Below are 14963 nucleotides of genomic sequence, written 5' to 3'. Positions count from 1 at the left end.
CTGTTCCGGAGGTGCTTGGGACACCGAGGTATTGGTCTGGAGGTGCTGGCGGCACAGAGGAGGTATTGGGGACAGAGGGACACACTGTTCTGGAGGTGCTGGGGACCCAGGGGTGTTGTTCTGGAGGTGATGGGGACACAAGTGTTGCTCCAGAGGTGCTGGGGACACAAGGGTGTTGCTCTGCAGGTGCTGGGGACCCAGGGGTGTTGCTCTGCAGGTGACAGGGACACAGGGACATTTCTCTGGAGGTGCTGGGGACACAGGGACACACTGTTCTGGAGGTGTTGGGGACACCGGGGTGTTGCTCTGGAGGTGCTGGGGGCACAGAGGAGGTACTGGGGACACAGTGGGGGTGCCGCTCTGCAGTTGCTGGGGACCCAGGGGTGTTGCTCTACAAGTGATAGGGACACGGGGACATTGCTCTGGAGGTGCTGAGGGCGCAGGGACACAATTCTGGAGGTGCCGGGATCACTGGGGTGTTGCTCTGGAGGTGCTAGGGACACAAAAGAGGTGCTGGGGGCACAAGGACACTGTTCTGGAGGTGCTGGGGACACAGGGGTGTTGCTCTGGAGGTGCTGGGGACACAGGGACACTGTTTTGGAGGTGCTGGGGACACGGGGGTGTTGCTCTGGAGGTGCTGGGGGCACAGAGGAGATGCTGAGGACACACAGGTCCTGCCTGGAGGTGCTGGGTCAGGGCGCAGCTGGTGCTCAGTGGCCGTGTGTGTCTCTCCGCAGGGAAGGGATGCTCAGCTCCTAGCGCCCCGGGCGTGCTGAGGATGTCGGCCGTCCCCGAGCCCCTGGGCCGCCCGCGGAGCAGCTCCTTCCGCAGCCTGGGCGGGACGCTGGAGGCCACGCTGGGCATGGGGCCGCTGGAGGCGGACCGGGAGGAGATGCGCATCCTCAAGGTGTGCTTCTACAGCAACAGCTTCAACATGGGCAAGAACTTCAAGCTGGTCAAGTGCCCCGTGACAACGGAGATACGGGTATGTGAGCGGGGGGAGCACGCGGGGCCGGGGAGGGGGGCACTTTGTCCGTCTGGCATCAGGGCGAGCTCCCGGCAGGAGCCTTTCCCACAGCTTGGTAGCCCCCAGAGCCCCTTGGCTCCACACCCTGGGGGGCAGAGAGAGGATCTGGGCATCCCCAGCAGCCCAGCTTGGAGAGGGCGAGGGCTCCTCCGCCCCGCTGTCAGTTCCTGCAACGGGGCTCAGCCCCACCGAGTCGCCCTGCCCCCTTTGCGGACAGCAAAGAGGAGTTTGGCCGTGGCTCATCCTGCCATGGAGGGGGCGCTGCGTTCGGGTGCTGTGGGGATGGTTTCCAGCATCCCGGGGGGGATGTGGGTGCAGGGGGTGATGCTGCTCCTGCTCGGGGGGCAGCACACTGCGGGAAGCCCAGGTAGAGGGGACCAGAGTGCAACTGAGCTGGGGGGGTCGCTCCTGGCACATCCCCTCCTCCTGTCCCTGGGAGAAGCTCGTGGCATGGCAGAAGTGCTTGGAGGCGAGCACAGGAGTGGTTGGAGAAGGCGAGGACTCATCAGGAGATGCCTCTGGGGAATGCAAGCGAGGACAATGAAATGGAGATGGTCTGGCTGTCCCCTGTGCCACGCACAAGGGGCGGGATGCGGGTTGCTCCTCCCCAGGGCGAGCTGGGCCATCACCGAGGCCAGAAATTGCTGTGGCTTCTGGCAGGACAAGCTCGGGGACAGAACTTCCCTGAGGGCTCCTGATGGCTTGAACACCATGTCTGGATTTGGAGGTCTTGAAGCTACAAGTAACTGGAGACCGGGAGGTTTTATTTCAGAAGGACTTGGCCTGGCCCATGGACCTAAACGCAGCCGCCAGCATTTCACACCTCCCCAAGCAAGACGCGGCGATCACAGCAAGGCACAGCTTGGGCTGTGCCATCAGCCGTCACCTTGCGCTTGCTTTTTGGCCTCCAGCCGGAGAGCAGAGGCCAGGCAGGAGCTGCAGGGCCGTGCGCGCCGCCCCGCTGTCCCCACACCCGTGGGCACGTGCCTGCGGTGTTGGCCGCGGCGAGGACGGGGCGAGGAAGCGCCCACCCCGACAGCCCGCCCGCAGCTCATCAGGGCAGCTCTGCTCAGGTGCCAGGCTGGAAACGACCCTCTCAGGCTTTTGTCCTCCAGCAACACCCCAAAAAATCGGGCACGTTTAGGCTGTGTCGCTGCAGAGCAGGCTGGGCGCTTCTCCGGAGCTCGAGCGGCGGCTGCGGGGGCTGAGCACGGGGCTGTGCTTGCAGCCGTGCTGGGTTTCCTCCTCGTGGCTGAGCTTGGCTGGAGCTCATCTGCAGACCTTGGCAGCCTGGTGTCAAGTCCGTGGGGCAGGTGGCGATAGCAGTTTGGGCTCACGGTGCCTGCGTGCGAGGACACGCCGCGCTGCGAGGGTGCCCACGCTGAAACCGCGGCAGCTCTGAGCCGGAGCTGGCTGCAGGAGGCACCGCGGCGGAGGGGACATGAAGGGGGACGGGGCTGGGGGAGGGTCCTGGGGGCCTGCAGGGGGCTGAGCCCCGCTCCTCCCTGCCCCATCCCGTCCCCAGGAGGTGATCAAGTCCATCCTGGTGAGCGGCCGCATCGGGCCCGACATCAAGCTGGCCGAGTGCTACGGGCTGCGCCTCAAGCACGTCAAGTCGGACGAGATCCACTGGCTGCACCCCGAGCTGACGGTGGGCGAGGTGCAGGAGAAGTACGAGTGCCTGCACCTGGAGGCTGAGTGGAGGTAGGGGACGGAGCCCTTGGCTTGGGGTTTGGGGGGGGGTCCCTCTCCGTGCCCCCAGCCCGCCCATGGGGACCTCACCGGGGGCTGTCCTGTGCCTCCAGGTACGACCTACAGATCCGCTACCTGCCCGAGGACTACATGGAGCGCTTCACAGAGGACAGGACCACGCTGCTCTACTTCTACCAGCAGGTCCGAGGCGGCCCTGGGGGTCCCCCAGCACCGGGGCTTCACCTCCTGGGGAGCCCAGCACACGTGGGTCCCCATACCCGGGACCTTGCAGCCCTGTACCTTCACCCTGCCTCACCCTGGGCTGTGGACCCCCCCCCCCCCAGCCTGCAGCCTGCAGGACCCCCCCCATGGTCCCATCCTGTTGTGCCCCCAACCATGGCAATAAATCCCCCCCCTTGTCCCGGGTCGGGATGCCGGAGCACGTGGACCCTTGGGGATGCACGTGGCATCCCCTCCACCCCCTGACCTCCATTTCTCCCCCCCCCCAGCTCCGAAGCGAGTACATGCAGAACTACGCCAGCAAGGTGAGCGAGGGCATGGCCCTGCAGCTGGGCTGCCTGGAGCTCAGGTACGTGCCCCTGGGGTTTTGGGGGCGCAGCGGGGGGCTGGCAGGATGGGTGCCGCAGCGCTGGCAGTGGGGCCGCGGAGCAGCCGGGAGGGTTTTGGGGTGGCAGCAGCGGGAAGGGGCTTCCAGAGCCCTGCACGGGGGGGAGGGCTGTGCAGTAAGGGGAAGGATGTGGATGGGGGGATGTGGGGCGGGGGGGACGCGTGGTGATGCATGGGTGGCCGTCTGATATCACTTTGTTCTCGCAGGAGGTTTTACAAGGACATGCCCCAAAACGCGCTGGACAAGAAGTCCAACTTCGAGTTCCTGGAGTGAGTAGGCACAGCCTGCCCCGCGGCTCCGGGGTCTCCCAGAGAGACCCCCGCAGCCCCCCGCCCCTCACCCACCCCCTTCCAGCCTGCACTAGGGCTCCCCAGGTGGGCCTTCAGCCCCGAGGCTCCTCATCCTCCCACAGCCATCACCTTGCTGGTGTGGGGTGTGGGGGGGAAGCTCCCCAAGGAGCACCCCGCCACCCCGTGCACCCCCTGCTCCCCGCTTTGCTGGTGTCCCCCTCCCATGCGTTACGGGTCCGCAGCCCCCGCGGGGCCGTTAACGCACGCGGGGTCTCTGCTCCCCAGGAAGGAGGTGGGCCTGGACCTCTTCTTCCCCAGCCAGATGCAGGAGAACCTGAAGGTGAGGGGCGTGCACCTGGGGGGGGGGCTGAACGCCTGCACGCAGGGCTGGGCGCACGGTGTGGGTGCACACATGGGTGCCTGGGGGTGTCCGTGTGTGCGCATCAAGGCGTGTGTGGGGATGTGCATGTACGTGTGTGCGTTTGCACGCGGGTATGTGGCTTTGCACAGGCTTCTGGGGGTGTTTCTGCATAGACACGTGTATGTGTGCACACGTGAGTGGCCGTGTGTGTACGGGTGTGACATGCATAGCGTGTCTGCTGACAATGTGAGGGTGTGTCTGAATGCACACGCGTGTGTACCTGGGTTTCATGCGCGTTTCATGCGCGTGTTTCATGCACACCCGTGCATGCGTGCGTTTCTGCCCACGCGGTGTACCTGCAGGAACACACGTGTCCATACGTATGCGCACACAAGCACGGCCACGTGTGCAAGGGTTGGCTTGCACATACACGCATGCACGTCTGCCCACACTCGTGTGCGTGTCAGGCTGCACACACAGGGAGGTGTGCTGGCATGCGCACGGCTGTGCACACACGTGTGGATGCACGTGCCTGTGCACACAGACTCCTGCTCGTACCTGCAGGTGAGCACGTGGGTGCCCACTTGCCCTGGTGTGTGTCTGTGTGTGTACGCACGTGTCCGCGCACGCAGCCCAGCACCCCGTGGCACCGGTCAGGTCCCCGCTGCGTGCCAGGTGCCCTCCCGCCGTGGCTAGCAGCCGCTCTGCCCGCAGCCCAAGCAGTTCCGCAAGATGATCCAGCAGACCTTCCAGCAGTACGCGCTGCTGCGCGAGGAGGAGTGCATCCTCAAGTTCCTCCACACCCTCGCCACCTTCGCCAACATCGACCAGGAGAGCTACCGCTGCGAGCTCGTCGTGAGTCCACGGGAGGGGACGGGGACCCCGGTGCCAGGGTGGCACTGCAGGACGGGGACGCCACAGCCTCCATCACAGGCTGGCAGCTGGGGCTGCACACACCGTGCCCTTAAACGCAGCCAGGTCCGGGTGAAAATGCCCCCCCCCGTGCACAGCGGGGGTGTGAGCGCCCACCCAAAGCATCCCCAACAGGGTTTGGGGCTGCTCAGAGGTGATGGTGTGGCCAAAGCCACCCGGCTGGGGGGACACGTGTGGGCTGACGGGGGTGCGAGCCGGTGCCTGAAGGTTGCTGAAGGTGGAGAAGTGCCCACGCCGGGCTCCTTGCCTTGCACCATCTCCCCCTCGCCTTGGAGCTCGCCCCTCTCCAAGCCCCTCCTGGAGGTGGTCTCTCTGGGGTGTCACAGAAAATGAGGGGGGGGGGGGCTGGCTTTTGGGGGAGAACCCCACAAAATTCACATCCTCCGTCTGCTCCCCATCCCTGCAGCAAGGGTGGAACATCACGGTGGACCTGGTCATCGGGCCCAAGGGCATCCGGCAGATGACGAGCAAGGAAGCCAAGGTAGGGGCACGCACTGGGGGGGGGGTCCCTGAGAAAAAGGGGTGGCTGGGGGGGGAATGTGAGGACCCCCCGATGGTGAGCACGGGGCTCTGACAGCGCGGGGCCCTGCCTCTGTCCGCAGCCCACCTGCCTGGCCGAGTTCAAGCACATCAAGTCCATCAGGTGCTCCAGCGTGGAGGAGGGCAGGGCCGTGCTGCAGCTGGGGCTCAGCGGCACCCCTCAGGTGAGGGGGCCCAGGATTGGGGCTGGGGGGGGGGGACACACTTGCGGGGCTTTATGGGTGGGATGGGGGTGCCCGTGGGATGGCAGCTCTTCCCTGCAGGACCTGGCAGACAGCCCTGTTCCCGCCTGGAGCTGCAGCTGGGGGGGCTCTGCCCCCAACCAGAGCCCACCCAAAGTGCCCGGGGTGCCCTTGTCTGGGGGGTTTTGGGGCTGGGGTGCTTGCAGTGATGGTGCTGGGGAGCTCGGGGTCTGCTGCAGTGTGGGGAGATGGTGTCCAAGCCATCCCAAGGGGGAGAGGAGGGGGACCCATCCCCATCTCCATCCCATCCCATCCCATCCCATCCCATCCCATCCCATCCCCATCCCCATCCCCATCCCCACCCCATCCCCATCCCCATCCCATCCCCATCCCATCCCCACACCATCCCCATCCCCATCCCATCCCCATCCCCATCCCCACCCCATCCCCATCCCCATCCCATCCCCATCCCATCCCCACCCCATCCCCATCCCCATCCCATCCCCATCCCATCCCCACCCCATCCCCATCCCCATCCCATCCCCATCCCCATCCCCATCCCCATCCCCATCCCCATCCCATCCCCATCCCCATCCCCATCCCCATCCCCATCCCACCCCATCCCCATCCCCATCCCCATCCCCATCCCCATCCCATCCCCATCCCCATCCCCATCCCATCCCATCCCATCCCCATCCCCATCCCCATCCCCATCCCCATCCCCATCCCCATCCCATCCCATCCCCATCCCCATCCCCATCCCCATCCCCATCCCATCCCATCCCCATCCCCATCCCCATCCCCATCCCCATCCCCATCCCATCCCATCCCATCCCCATCCCCATCCCCATCCCATCCCCATCCCCATCCCATCCCATCCCCATCCCCATCCCCATCCCCATCCCCATCCCCATCCCCATCCCATCCCATCCCCATCCCCATCCCCATCCCCATCCCCATCCCATCCCATCCCCATCCCCATCCCCATCCCCATCCCCATCCCATCCCATCCCATCCCATCCCCATCCCCATCCCCATCCCATCCCCATCCCCATCCCATCCCCATCCCATCCCCATCCCATCCCATCCCATCCCATCCCATCCCATCCCATCCCATCCCATCCCATCCCATCCCATCCCATCCCATCCCATCCCCATCCCCATCCCATCCCCATCCCCATCCCCATCCCCATCCCCATCCTATCCCCATCCCCATCCCCATCCCCACCCCATCCCATCCCATCCCCATCCCCATCCCCATCCCATCCCATCCCATCCCATCCCATCCTATCCCCATCCCATCCCATCCCATCCCATCCCCATCCCCATCCCCATCCCCATCCCATCCCATCCCATCCCATCCCATCCCATCCCATCCCATCCCATCCCATCCCATCCCATCCCCATCCCCATCCCCATCCCCATCCCCATCCCCATCCTATCCCCATCCCCATCCCCACCCCATCCCATCCCATCCCCATCCCCACCCCATCCCATCCCATCCCCATCCCCATCCCCATCCCATCCCATCCCATCCCATCCCATCCCATCCCATCCTATCCCCATCCCATCCCATCCCATCCCATCCCATCCCATCCCATCCTATCCCCATCCCATCCCATCCCATCCCATCCCATCCCATCCCCATCCCCATCCCCATCCCATCCCATCCCATCCCATCCCATCCCATCCCATCCCCATCCCCATCCCCATCCCATCCCATCCCATCCCATCCCATCCCATCCTATCCCCATCCCATCCCATCCCCATCCCATCCCATCCCATCCCATCCCATCCCATCCCCATCCCCACATCCCCCCACCCCTCAGCTCGGGGCGGGGGGCAGCCCCTTACCCATCCCTGCGTCCTCCCCCAGTCCCTGTCCATCAAGACGTCGTCGCTGGCTGAGGCGGAGAACATGGCCGACCTCATCGACGGCTACTGCCGGCTGCAGGGGGGCCTGGAGACCTCCCTCATCGTCTTCCCCAGGAGAGGTGGGTGCCCTGCGGGACGGTGGCGTTTCCAGGTGGCCGGACCCCTCCCCAAAACCATCCCAAAATATATCACGGGGAGCTGGGGGGTGCCTGCCCTTCTGCTCCTGGAGGGGCGAGGGGAAGGCTTTGGAGGGGGGGGGTCCCACCACCAGCCAGGGTGACATGGCTGGGAGGTGACCGCTGCTGTCCTCCTGCAGAAAGGGAGAAGAGGAGCAGCCTGCCGCGGATCCCCAGCCCGTGAGTAGTGCACGGCCCCGCGGGGGGGTCGGGACCCCCGCCCTTACCCCAGCCCCGCTGCCTGACCCCGTCCTCCCACCCCGCAGGCACCTGGAGGAGCGGCACTCGGTGCTGGCCGACAGCGTGAGCGTGGGTGAGTCCGGGGGCTCTCCTGCCTCCTCCCCCCCCAGCCTGGGGGCACCCAGTAGGTGTTGGAAGGCGGGGGGGGGGGTGTGATTTGGTGCAGCGGTGCTTGGCCGGTGAGCAGGGATGCAGCCGAGCATCCCGGGGGGAGGGTGCGCCGGCGTCCTGCCGTGCCCCCAGGGCAGCTCCAGGCTGGGTGGCTCGGGCACCGAGGGCCGGATCCTGCCTGGGGCGCTGCCTGCACCACTGCCCCTACCCTCCTTCTTGCCCTAGACTCCGATATTTACGCTGAAATCCCCGACGAGTCCTCAAGACCGAGGTCTGGAGGTGGGTGTCACCCCCGGGTGCCTTCCCACCCATCGGCCCCGTCTCCCACCCCGTCCCCACCACCCCAAAACCACAAAGGGAGCGAAGTTTTGCCCTCGCTGCCCACCTTGCTTCCCGGGGGGGGGCTGCGCTGTGGGGCAGGACCCCTGGGCCTCAGCGTGGGGCCGTGCCCGGGGAGGTGGCACCCACCGGTGCGCCCTCGTCCCTTCAGTGCAGCACTACGGGATCTGCCGCGAGGACGTCACGCTGGGCAGGATCCTGGGGGAAGGCTTCTTCGGAGAGGTGTACGAGGGCACCTACACCAACCCGGTGGGTGTGCTGTGCTCCCCCCCCCCCCCCGTCCCTGCCCGCCTCCTTTACACCCCCGGGGGGAGCGGGGTCGAGCTGCCCCTGCCTCTCCTTGCAGAAGGGGGAGCGGGTCAACGTGGCCGTGAAGACCTGCAAGAAGGACTGCAGCCCCGAGAACAAGGACAAGTTCCTGAGCGAGGCGGGTACGCCGGGAGGGGGGGGGGGGGGGGCTGATCTTTGGGGTTCCCCTGCAGCAGCCTGTGCCCCGTGGGGCACGGGGGGCAGCCCGTGGGGTGGCTGCACTGCTGGGGTGCGAGTCAGGGCTGTCCCCCCCCTGCCTGGGGACACATTGCCACTTAAATGCGGAGCAGAGCAGCTGGAGGAGGGGGTCCTGTGCGCTCCCCCCGTGCCGTGGCTGTTACCCCAAATACCCGTTTTGTGGGAGAGGGGAGGAAAAGCTGCTCAAAGCTTGCTGAGAGCAGGTGGGCACCATCTGTGCATAAACCCGTGGGAGCCCCAGCCCTGCTGCAGGCATTGGGATCTCCCTGGCAATTCCTCGGCTGCTCCATCTGCGGCTTCACAGCGCAGAGTTGCCCCTGCACCCTTGGGTGGGGTTTGGGCTCCCGGAGGGTCTCCCCCCCCCCCCCCTCTTTGCGGGGTGGCTGAAGAGGTCTCCCCGCAGTGCTGATGAAGAAGCTGGACCACCCGCACATCGTGAAGCTGATCGGCATCGCGGAGGAGGAGCCCACCTGGATCATCATGGAGCTCTACCCCTACGGGGAGGTGCGGGGGGCTGGCGCTGCGGGGACCCCCACCCGCCTCGGTGCCGCCCTTTCAGCCCCTGACCCCCGTCCCCGTCCCCTTGCAGCTGGGGCAGTACCTGGAGCAGAACAAGCACTGCCTCGCCGTGCCCACGCTCATCCTCTACGCGCTGCAGATCAGCAAGGCCCTGGCTTACCTGGAGGCCATCAACTGCGTGCACAGGTAGGGTGGGAAGCAGCGGGGCTGGGGGGGGAGGCAGATGGGGGGAGTGGGACCATGCAAAGGCAGAGGCTGGGGAGTGCTCTGCAGACCCATTTTTTTGGAGCTGGAGGAGCGGGTTGCTGCGGGCTGGGGGGGACCGGCCCTTCTCCGCAACCAAGGGTCTCTCCTCGCAGGGACATCGCCGTGAGGAACATCCTGGTGGCCTCCCCGGAGTGCGTGAAGCTGGGCGACTTCGGGCTCTCCAGGTACATCGAGGACGAGGAGTACTATAAAGGTAAGGGGAGCGCGGGGGCCCCGGGCTCACTCCAGCCCCTCTGCAGCCACCAGCGCGGCCTCTGACTGCCTCCCCCCCGCAGCGTCCGTCACCCGTCTCCCCATCAAGTGGATGTCCCCCGAGTCCATCAACTTCCGACGCTTCACGACGGCCAGCGACGTCTGGATGTTCGGTGCGTGGTGGGACGGGGACGGAGCGGGTCCTGGGCACATCCCGGGGCACCGTCCTGCTGCAGGGGGACAAATCCTGCCCTGGCACGGGGGTGTTACTCAGCCTCGGGCAAAGGCACCCTAGGAAAGGGCTCCTGGGGCAGAGCTCCCTGCAGTCCAACCATTACCAGCGGCCTTTTAAATTCAGGATGCTCATGGGGCTGGGTTAAACTCAGCAAGCATCCATCTCCCCGCCTTTACGCCCATCCCCATGGCCTCTGGCACTTGTCTGTCTGTCTGTCCATCCCCAGTAGCAGTAAGCAGGAGCTCGGCTCCTTGCAGCCCCCCGGCAGAGCTGGAAGCCCTGTGCCAGGGGACGAGAACGCCAAGTGCCCCGCGGCCTTCCGCAAAGCCTGGCACTGCCACCGGCTCCCCAAGACCCCAGGGCGAGGGGCTGGTCCCCAGGGCGCTCGCTCCAGCATCAGCCGTGGGTGTTCCCCTGCGCCCCGCAGCCGTGTGCATGTGGGAGATCCTGAGCTACGGCCGGCAGCCCTTCTTCTGGCTGGAGAACAAGGACGTGATCGGGGTGCTGGAGAGGGGCGACCGCCTGCCCAAGCCCGACCTCTGCCCGCCCGTCCTCTACACCCTCATGACGCGCTGCTGGGACTACGACCCCAGCGAGAGGCCCAAGTTCAAGGACCTGGTCTGCAGCTTGAGGTGAGCAGGGAGGCAGCAGGGGAGGTTTCGGGTCCCGTGCGTGCACCGTGGTCCTTTCCCTCGGCTCTCCCCATCCCTCCTTGCTCCCTCCTGTTTTCCACCCCCATCCCACCCATGTGTCCCCGTGTCCCTGCTGCAGGGGGCTGTGACAACCCTTTCTTCTCCCCCGCAGTGACATTTACCTGATGGAAAAGGAGCTGGCCAAGGAGCAGGAGCGGAACAACCGCCACCGGCCTCCCAAAATCTTGGAGCCGCCGTCCTTCCAGGAGCCGCCCCCCAAGGTGCGGAGAGGGCAGAGCCCGGCGCGGGCAGGATGCTGCAGGGCTCTCATCTGCCCCGTGCCCTGACCCAAGGATGCGCTGCCAAAACGGGGCGTCCCCAGGCTTGCACCCAGCCTGCTTTTCTCCCCCTGCAGCCCAGCAGACCCAGGTACAAACCTCCGCCCCAGAACAACCTCCTGGCTCCCAAGCTGCAGTTCCAGGTAAGGCTGCGCGGCCACAGCAGCCCATGGGGGCCCGACAAGGGCTTGATGCCAGGAAGCCTTGCCTGGTGCTCCAGCCCTTGGTAGATGGAGGCTTTCAGGACCCAGAGTGCCAGCAGGACAGCTCAACGCTTCGGGCTCAGCCCTACCCGTGTCTTGTCCCTGCCTTGGGGCTCGGAGAGCGGCTTTCTCCCCAGGGCAGGGCGGTTTGCACGCTCCCAGCAGCCGGTTTGCATGCACGGCTGGGAGGAGAGGAGGCTGGCTGCACCCGTGTCACCTGCAGCTCGGTCTGGCTGCCTTGTGGGAGCGCAGATCACCGCCTCCAACGTTTGCTCTGCTCCTTGGAGCACCCCCTTCAAGAGCAGCCTCTATTCTGGGTGCTTTTCTGGGGGCCAGGCAGGGGTTTGGGCAGGAGCACGGGAGATCTCAAGCCCGCGCTCTGGACACCGGAGCAAACCTCCTGGTGAGGAGGGTCCTGTTAGGGCCGTCGATGCTCCTCTGTGGGGTGTGAAAGCCGCTTTCCCACGCTCTCTGTCTGTCTGTCCATCTGTCCGTCCGTCCGTCCGTCCGCGCTAACCTCCCGTGGCTTTGTTCCGTGCTGCGCCGCCCCGCGCCCGCCCCGCCGCAGGTGCCCGAGGGTCTGTGTGCCAGCTCGCCCACGCTCACCAGCCCCATCGAGTACCAGTCTCCGGCCAGCTCCCTGCACACCCCGCCGCTCAACCGCCACAACGTCTTCAAGCGCCACAGCATGCGGGTAAGAGAGGGTCCCCTCGCCCCCGAGGACGCCCTGGGGACCCCGCCGGAGCGAGAGGAGGGGGCGATGCTCCGCGCCGTGCCTCGCTTTGTGCTGCTGCTTGCGCCGCTTCCAGCTCGTGCTGTGGGCCTGATGCTGTCTCTGTGCTGCTTGAGGCTGGAGGCATCGTGCCCGTGAAGGGCTCCGGGTGCTCGCAGCCCCCTGCCATGCATGTTGTGCACGCACCCAGGCGGAGGCACGTCGGTGGAGGAGCAGTGGGCACGGCGTCTCCAGGAACGGGCAGGGGTGTGCTGGGGACGGGTGGGACCTCGGGGCTGTGGGTCGGCTCATCGTCACCTGGAGTGCCGGTGGTGTTTGGCAGCTTGGGTGCTCTTCCCTGGTTCCTCAGCACTGCTGCACAGCCCCGAAATCAGAGGCAGGCATTGTCCGTCACGCCAGGATGGCCCCGGTGCTGCCAGCACCTGCACCGTGGGCACGATGCGCTGCACCGGGGCATCCTGTGCGTGCTGCCCAGGGCTCGCACACGGGGCTGGGAGTGCCAGGACGTGGCGCACGAGGTGTGGGGCCTGCCAGTGGGTTCCTCTCGCTGCTGGAAGCCCAGGGGCTCCCCGGGGTCAGTCTGGAGCAGCCCCAAGCTCACGGCAGCTGGGGTCCGGTGCATGGCTTTGCATGCGCAGAGCAGGCTCCGGCTCCCGTGCTGAGACCGGGGGGCTCTGGCTGCTGAGCCCTCCGTCACCGCTGGCTCCGTGCGCCAGGAGGAAGATTTCCTCCGTCCCAGCAGCAGGGAGGAGGCGCAGAAGCTCTGGGAGATAGAGCGGCTGAAGATGCGGCAGGTCCTGGACAAGCAGCAGAAGCAGATGGTGGAGGACTACCAGTGGCTGCGGCAGGAGGAGAAGTCCCTGGTGAGTGCCGTCGGGCTGGGGTCGGGGTTTCAGACGCGTGCTCCCAGCTCTGGCACCCTCGCGAAGGCGCTGGCAGAGCCGCAGCTTGCTGTCCGTGGTTTAGTTGCGATGCAGAAGCTCTGCCCTGCTGCGGGTCTCACTTTCCTGCAGAACGGCTCCGTCACCAGCCCGCCTGCACCCCTTTGTCTTCTGCACTTGTAAAAACCTCGCGGAGCTGCTGCAGGAAATTAATATGGTGAAACTTGTGCGATTTTTAAGTACTTGTGGTTGCGTCTTAATGAGCTTTTGTAACGCTTTTTAACTAAGGAGCCAAGGTAGCTAATGCATGACTAATGCCACAGCTCTCGGGGAGACAGAAAGAGACAGAAAATCTTTTATTAGCTCGGCTGACGCAGCCGCTGCAGCCAAGCCCCACTCCCCCGGCCCGGTGCTGCGGGGGCGAGCAGCTGGCGTTTGGCGTCGTGGTGCTGAGCAGCAGCACGGGGGTCCTGGGGGTCCCGGTGCCCCCGGGGCAGGCGGGGATGGGGACAGGGCCACGAGGGGATGGGGAGCTGGGGAAATGAGCAGCGCTCCTGGGGTGTGCTCTGGGGTCTCCCAGGAGTCAGGGAAATCGTGGAGGTCTCCGGGAGATCAGAGATGGGTTTTGGTGGCTGATGTTGGGCAAGGTGAGGGGTGGGGGGGGGGGGTTGTGCGTCTTTCCCTGCTGGGAGCCGGGATGAAGGAGTCAAAATTTGGGAAAGTTTTGCCAGCAAGTAAGCAGAGGGGTGGGAATGGTTCTGTGGGGGTCAATCCACCCCTTTTCTTTTTCTTTTTCTTTTTCTTTTTCTTTTTCTTTTTCTTTTTCTTTTTCTTTTTCTTTTTCTTTTTCTTTTTCTTTTTCTTTTTCTTTTTCTTTTTCTTTTTCTTTTTCTTTTTCTTTTTCTTTTTCTTTTTCTTTTTCTTTTTCTTTTTCTTTTTCTTTTTTTTTCTTTTTCTTTTTCTTTTTCTTTTTCTTTTTCTTTTTCTTTTTCTTTTTCTTTTTCTTTTTCTTTTTCCCCCCTTTTTTCCCTTCCCCTTCCCCTTCCCCTCTCTTTTTCCCTGTCCTTTCCCTTCTCCCGATGCCTCTCACAAGGCTTCTCCCCCCCTGCAGGACCCGACGGTGTTCATGAACAACAACACCCCACTGGTGAGTGCCGCCAGCCCCAGGGAACTGGGGTCGGGTGTATTCGTGTACAAGGGTGCAGGGGGCTCCTTTTCCCGGGGGTGCCCAGAGATCCTCCCCTGCTTCCCTGCCAGTGGGCCGTGGATATTTACGGGCTGCAATGTTGCTGCCGGTCCCCGCTGCCCCTTTTCCACCTTTTCGGATGCATTTAGGGGCTGTGGGGGGAAACCCATCCAGAACTATTGATGGGGTGCAATAATTGTGGTCCCGACCTGCTCCCCCAAACCCATGGGACGATGCCCCCTGCCCTGGGGTGATGCAGCCCCCATCCTTGCCGCCTCCAATCAGGACTTTTCACCTCTCATTTGCTGCTGTTTCTTCCCCCGCAGATGCTGCCGGAGAAGGAGATGGATTACAGTGAGTGCCCACAGCTGCTGCCCGCGGGGAGCACCCCCTCTGGGCTGCAGCTCACACCAGGGCCGGAGTGGGGACCCCCATGCTGAGCTGCGAGAAGCCTTGGGGCTGCGTCCCAGCTACCTTGCAAGCAATCCCACATCACCCCGAACAGCTCTGCCTGCCCCACGCGTGGGGGGCTAAGCCATGGGCACCCCCTTATCCTTGTCCTGCTGCTGGAGGGGAGGTGGGACGCAGCCAGGGCTGGTTGGGGTCCCCAGGGTGCTGTGGGACATGGCACGGCTCCCAGGGGTCTTGCAGTGTGCTCGCACGGCCGGGGAGCAGCCAGAGTGACCCTCCTTCCTTTCCCTTACTGATGGCGTAGCGGAGTTCACGGGGCCCCCCCAGAAGCCTCCAAGACTCGGGGCGCAGGTAAGACCTTGGACACCATGGTTTGAGTCCTCCCCCATCACCCTCTGCAGCTGCAGGATGGGACTTTTCTGCCCCTCCTGGGCCTGGGCGACCCCTCAGCCTCTGAGACACGGG

The 14963-nt window shown here is 64.9% G+C and overlaps 1 protein-coding gene across 9 annotated transcripts in view; it reads left to right on the top strand.

The window, feature by feature from the left end:
• PTK2B (protein tyrosine kinase 2 beta) overlaps nt 1-14963 on the top strand; it is a 30885-nt gene that overhangs the window by 14411 nt on the left and 1511 nt on the right. For 6 of the 9 annotated variants that reach the window (XM_066995192.1, XM_066995186.1, XM_066995188.1 and 3 more), the window contains exons 2-28: nt 738-985; nt 2553-2731; nt 2833-2920; nt 3229-3308; nt 3554-3616; nt 3923-3977; nt 4713-4853; nt 5338-5412; nt 5534-5635; nt 7530-7647; nt 7845-7884; nt 7971-8017; nt 8281-8334; nt 8546-8643; nt 8741-8825; nt 9305-9405; nt 9491-9606; nt 9780-9880; nt 9963-10052; nt 10542-10746; nt 10919-11027; nt 11162-11227; nt 11856-11981; nt 12737-12883; nt 14013-14048; nt 14414-14441; nt 14794-14849. In XM_066995192.1, the coding sequence (XP_066851293.1) occupies nt 779-985; nt 2553-2731; nt 2833-2920; nt 3229-3308; nt 3554-3616; nt 3923-3977; nt 4713-4853; nt 5338-5412; nt 5534-5635; nt 7530-7647; nt 7845-7884; nt 7971-8017; nt 8281-8334; nt 8546-8643; nt 8741-8825; nt 9305-9405; nt 9491-9606; nt 9780-9880; nt 9963-10052; nt 10542-10746; nt 10919-11027; nt 11162-11227; nt 11856-11981; nt 12737-12883; nt 14013-14048; nt 14414-14441; nt 14794-14849 (2613 nt within the window). In that variant the 5' untranslated portion in view covers nt 738-778. The remainder of the gene's footprint in view (nt 1-737; nt 986-2552; nt 2732-2832; nt 2921-3228; nt 3309-3553; nt 3617-3922; nt 3978-4712; nt 4854-5337; nt 5413-5533; nt 5636-7529; nt 7648-7844; nt 7885-7970; nt 8018-8280; nt 8335-8545; nt 8644-8740; nt 8826-9304; nt 9406-9490; nt 9607-9779; nt 9881-9962; nt 10053-10541; nt 10747-10918; nt 11028-11161; nt 11228-11855; nt 11982-12736; nt 12884-14012; nt 14049-14413; nt 14442-14793; nt 14850-14963) is intronic. The other 3 variants (XM_066995187.1, XM_066995193.1, XM_066995194.1) reach the window with 3 other exon arrangements.

The sequence above is a fragment of the Anser cygnoides genome, chromosome 3, assembly GCF_040182565.1.
Source record: "Anser cygnoides isolate HZ-2024a breed goose chromosome 3, Taihu_goose_T2T_genome, whole genome shotgun sequence".
NCBI classification, from domain to species: domain Eukaryota; kingdom Metazoa; phylum Chordata; class Aves; order Anseriformes; family Anatidae; genus Anser; species Anser cygnoides.
Note: the sequence above shows the minus strand (reverse complement) of the source record. Positions and strands in the feature narration are given on the sequence as shown.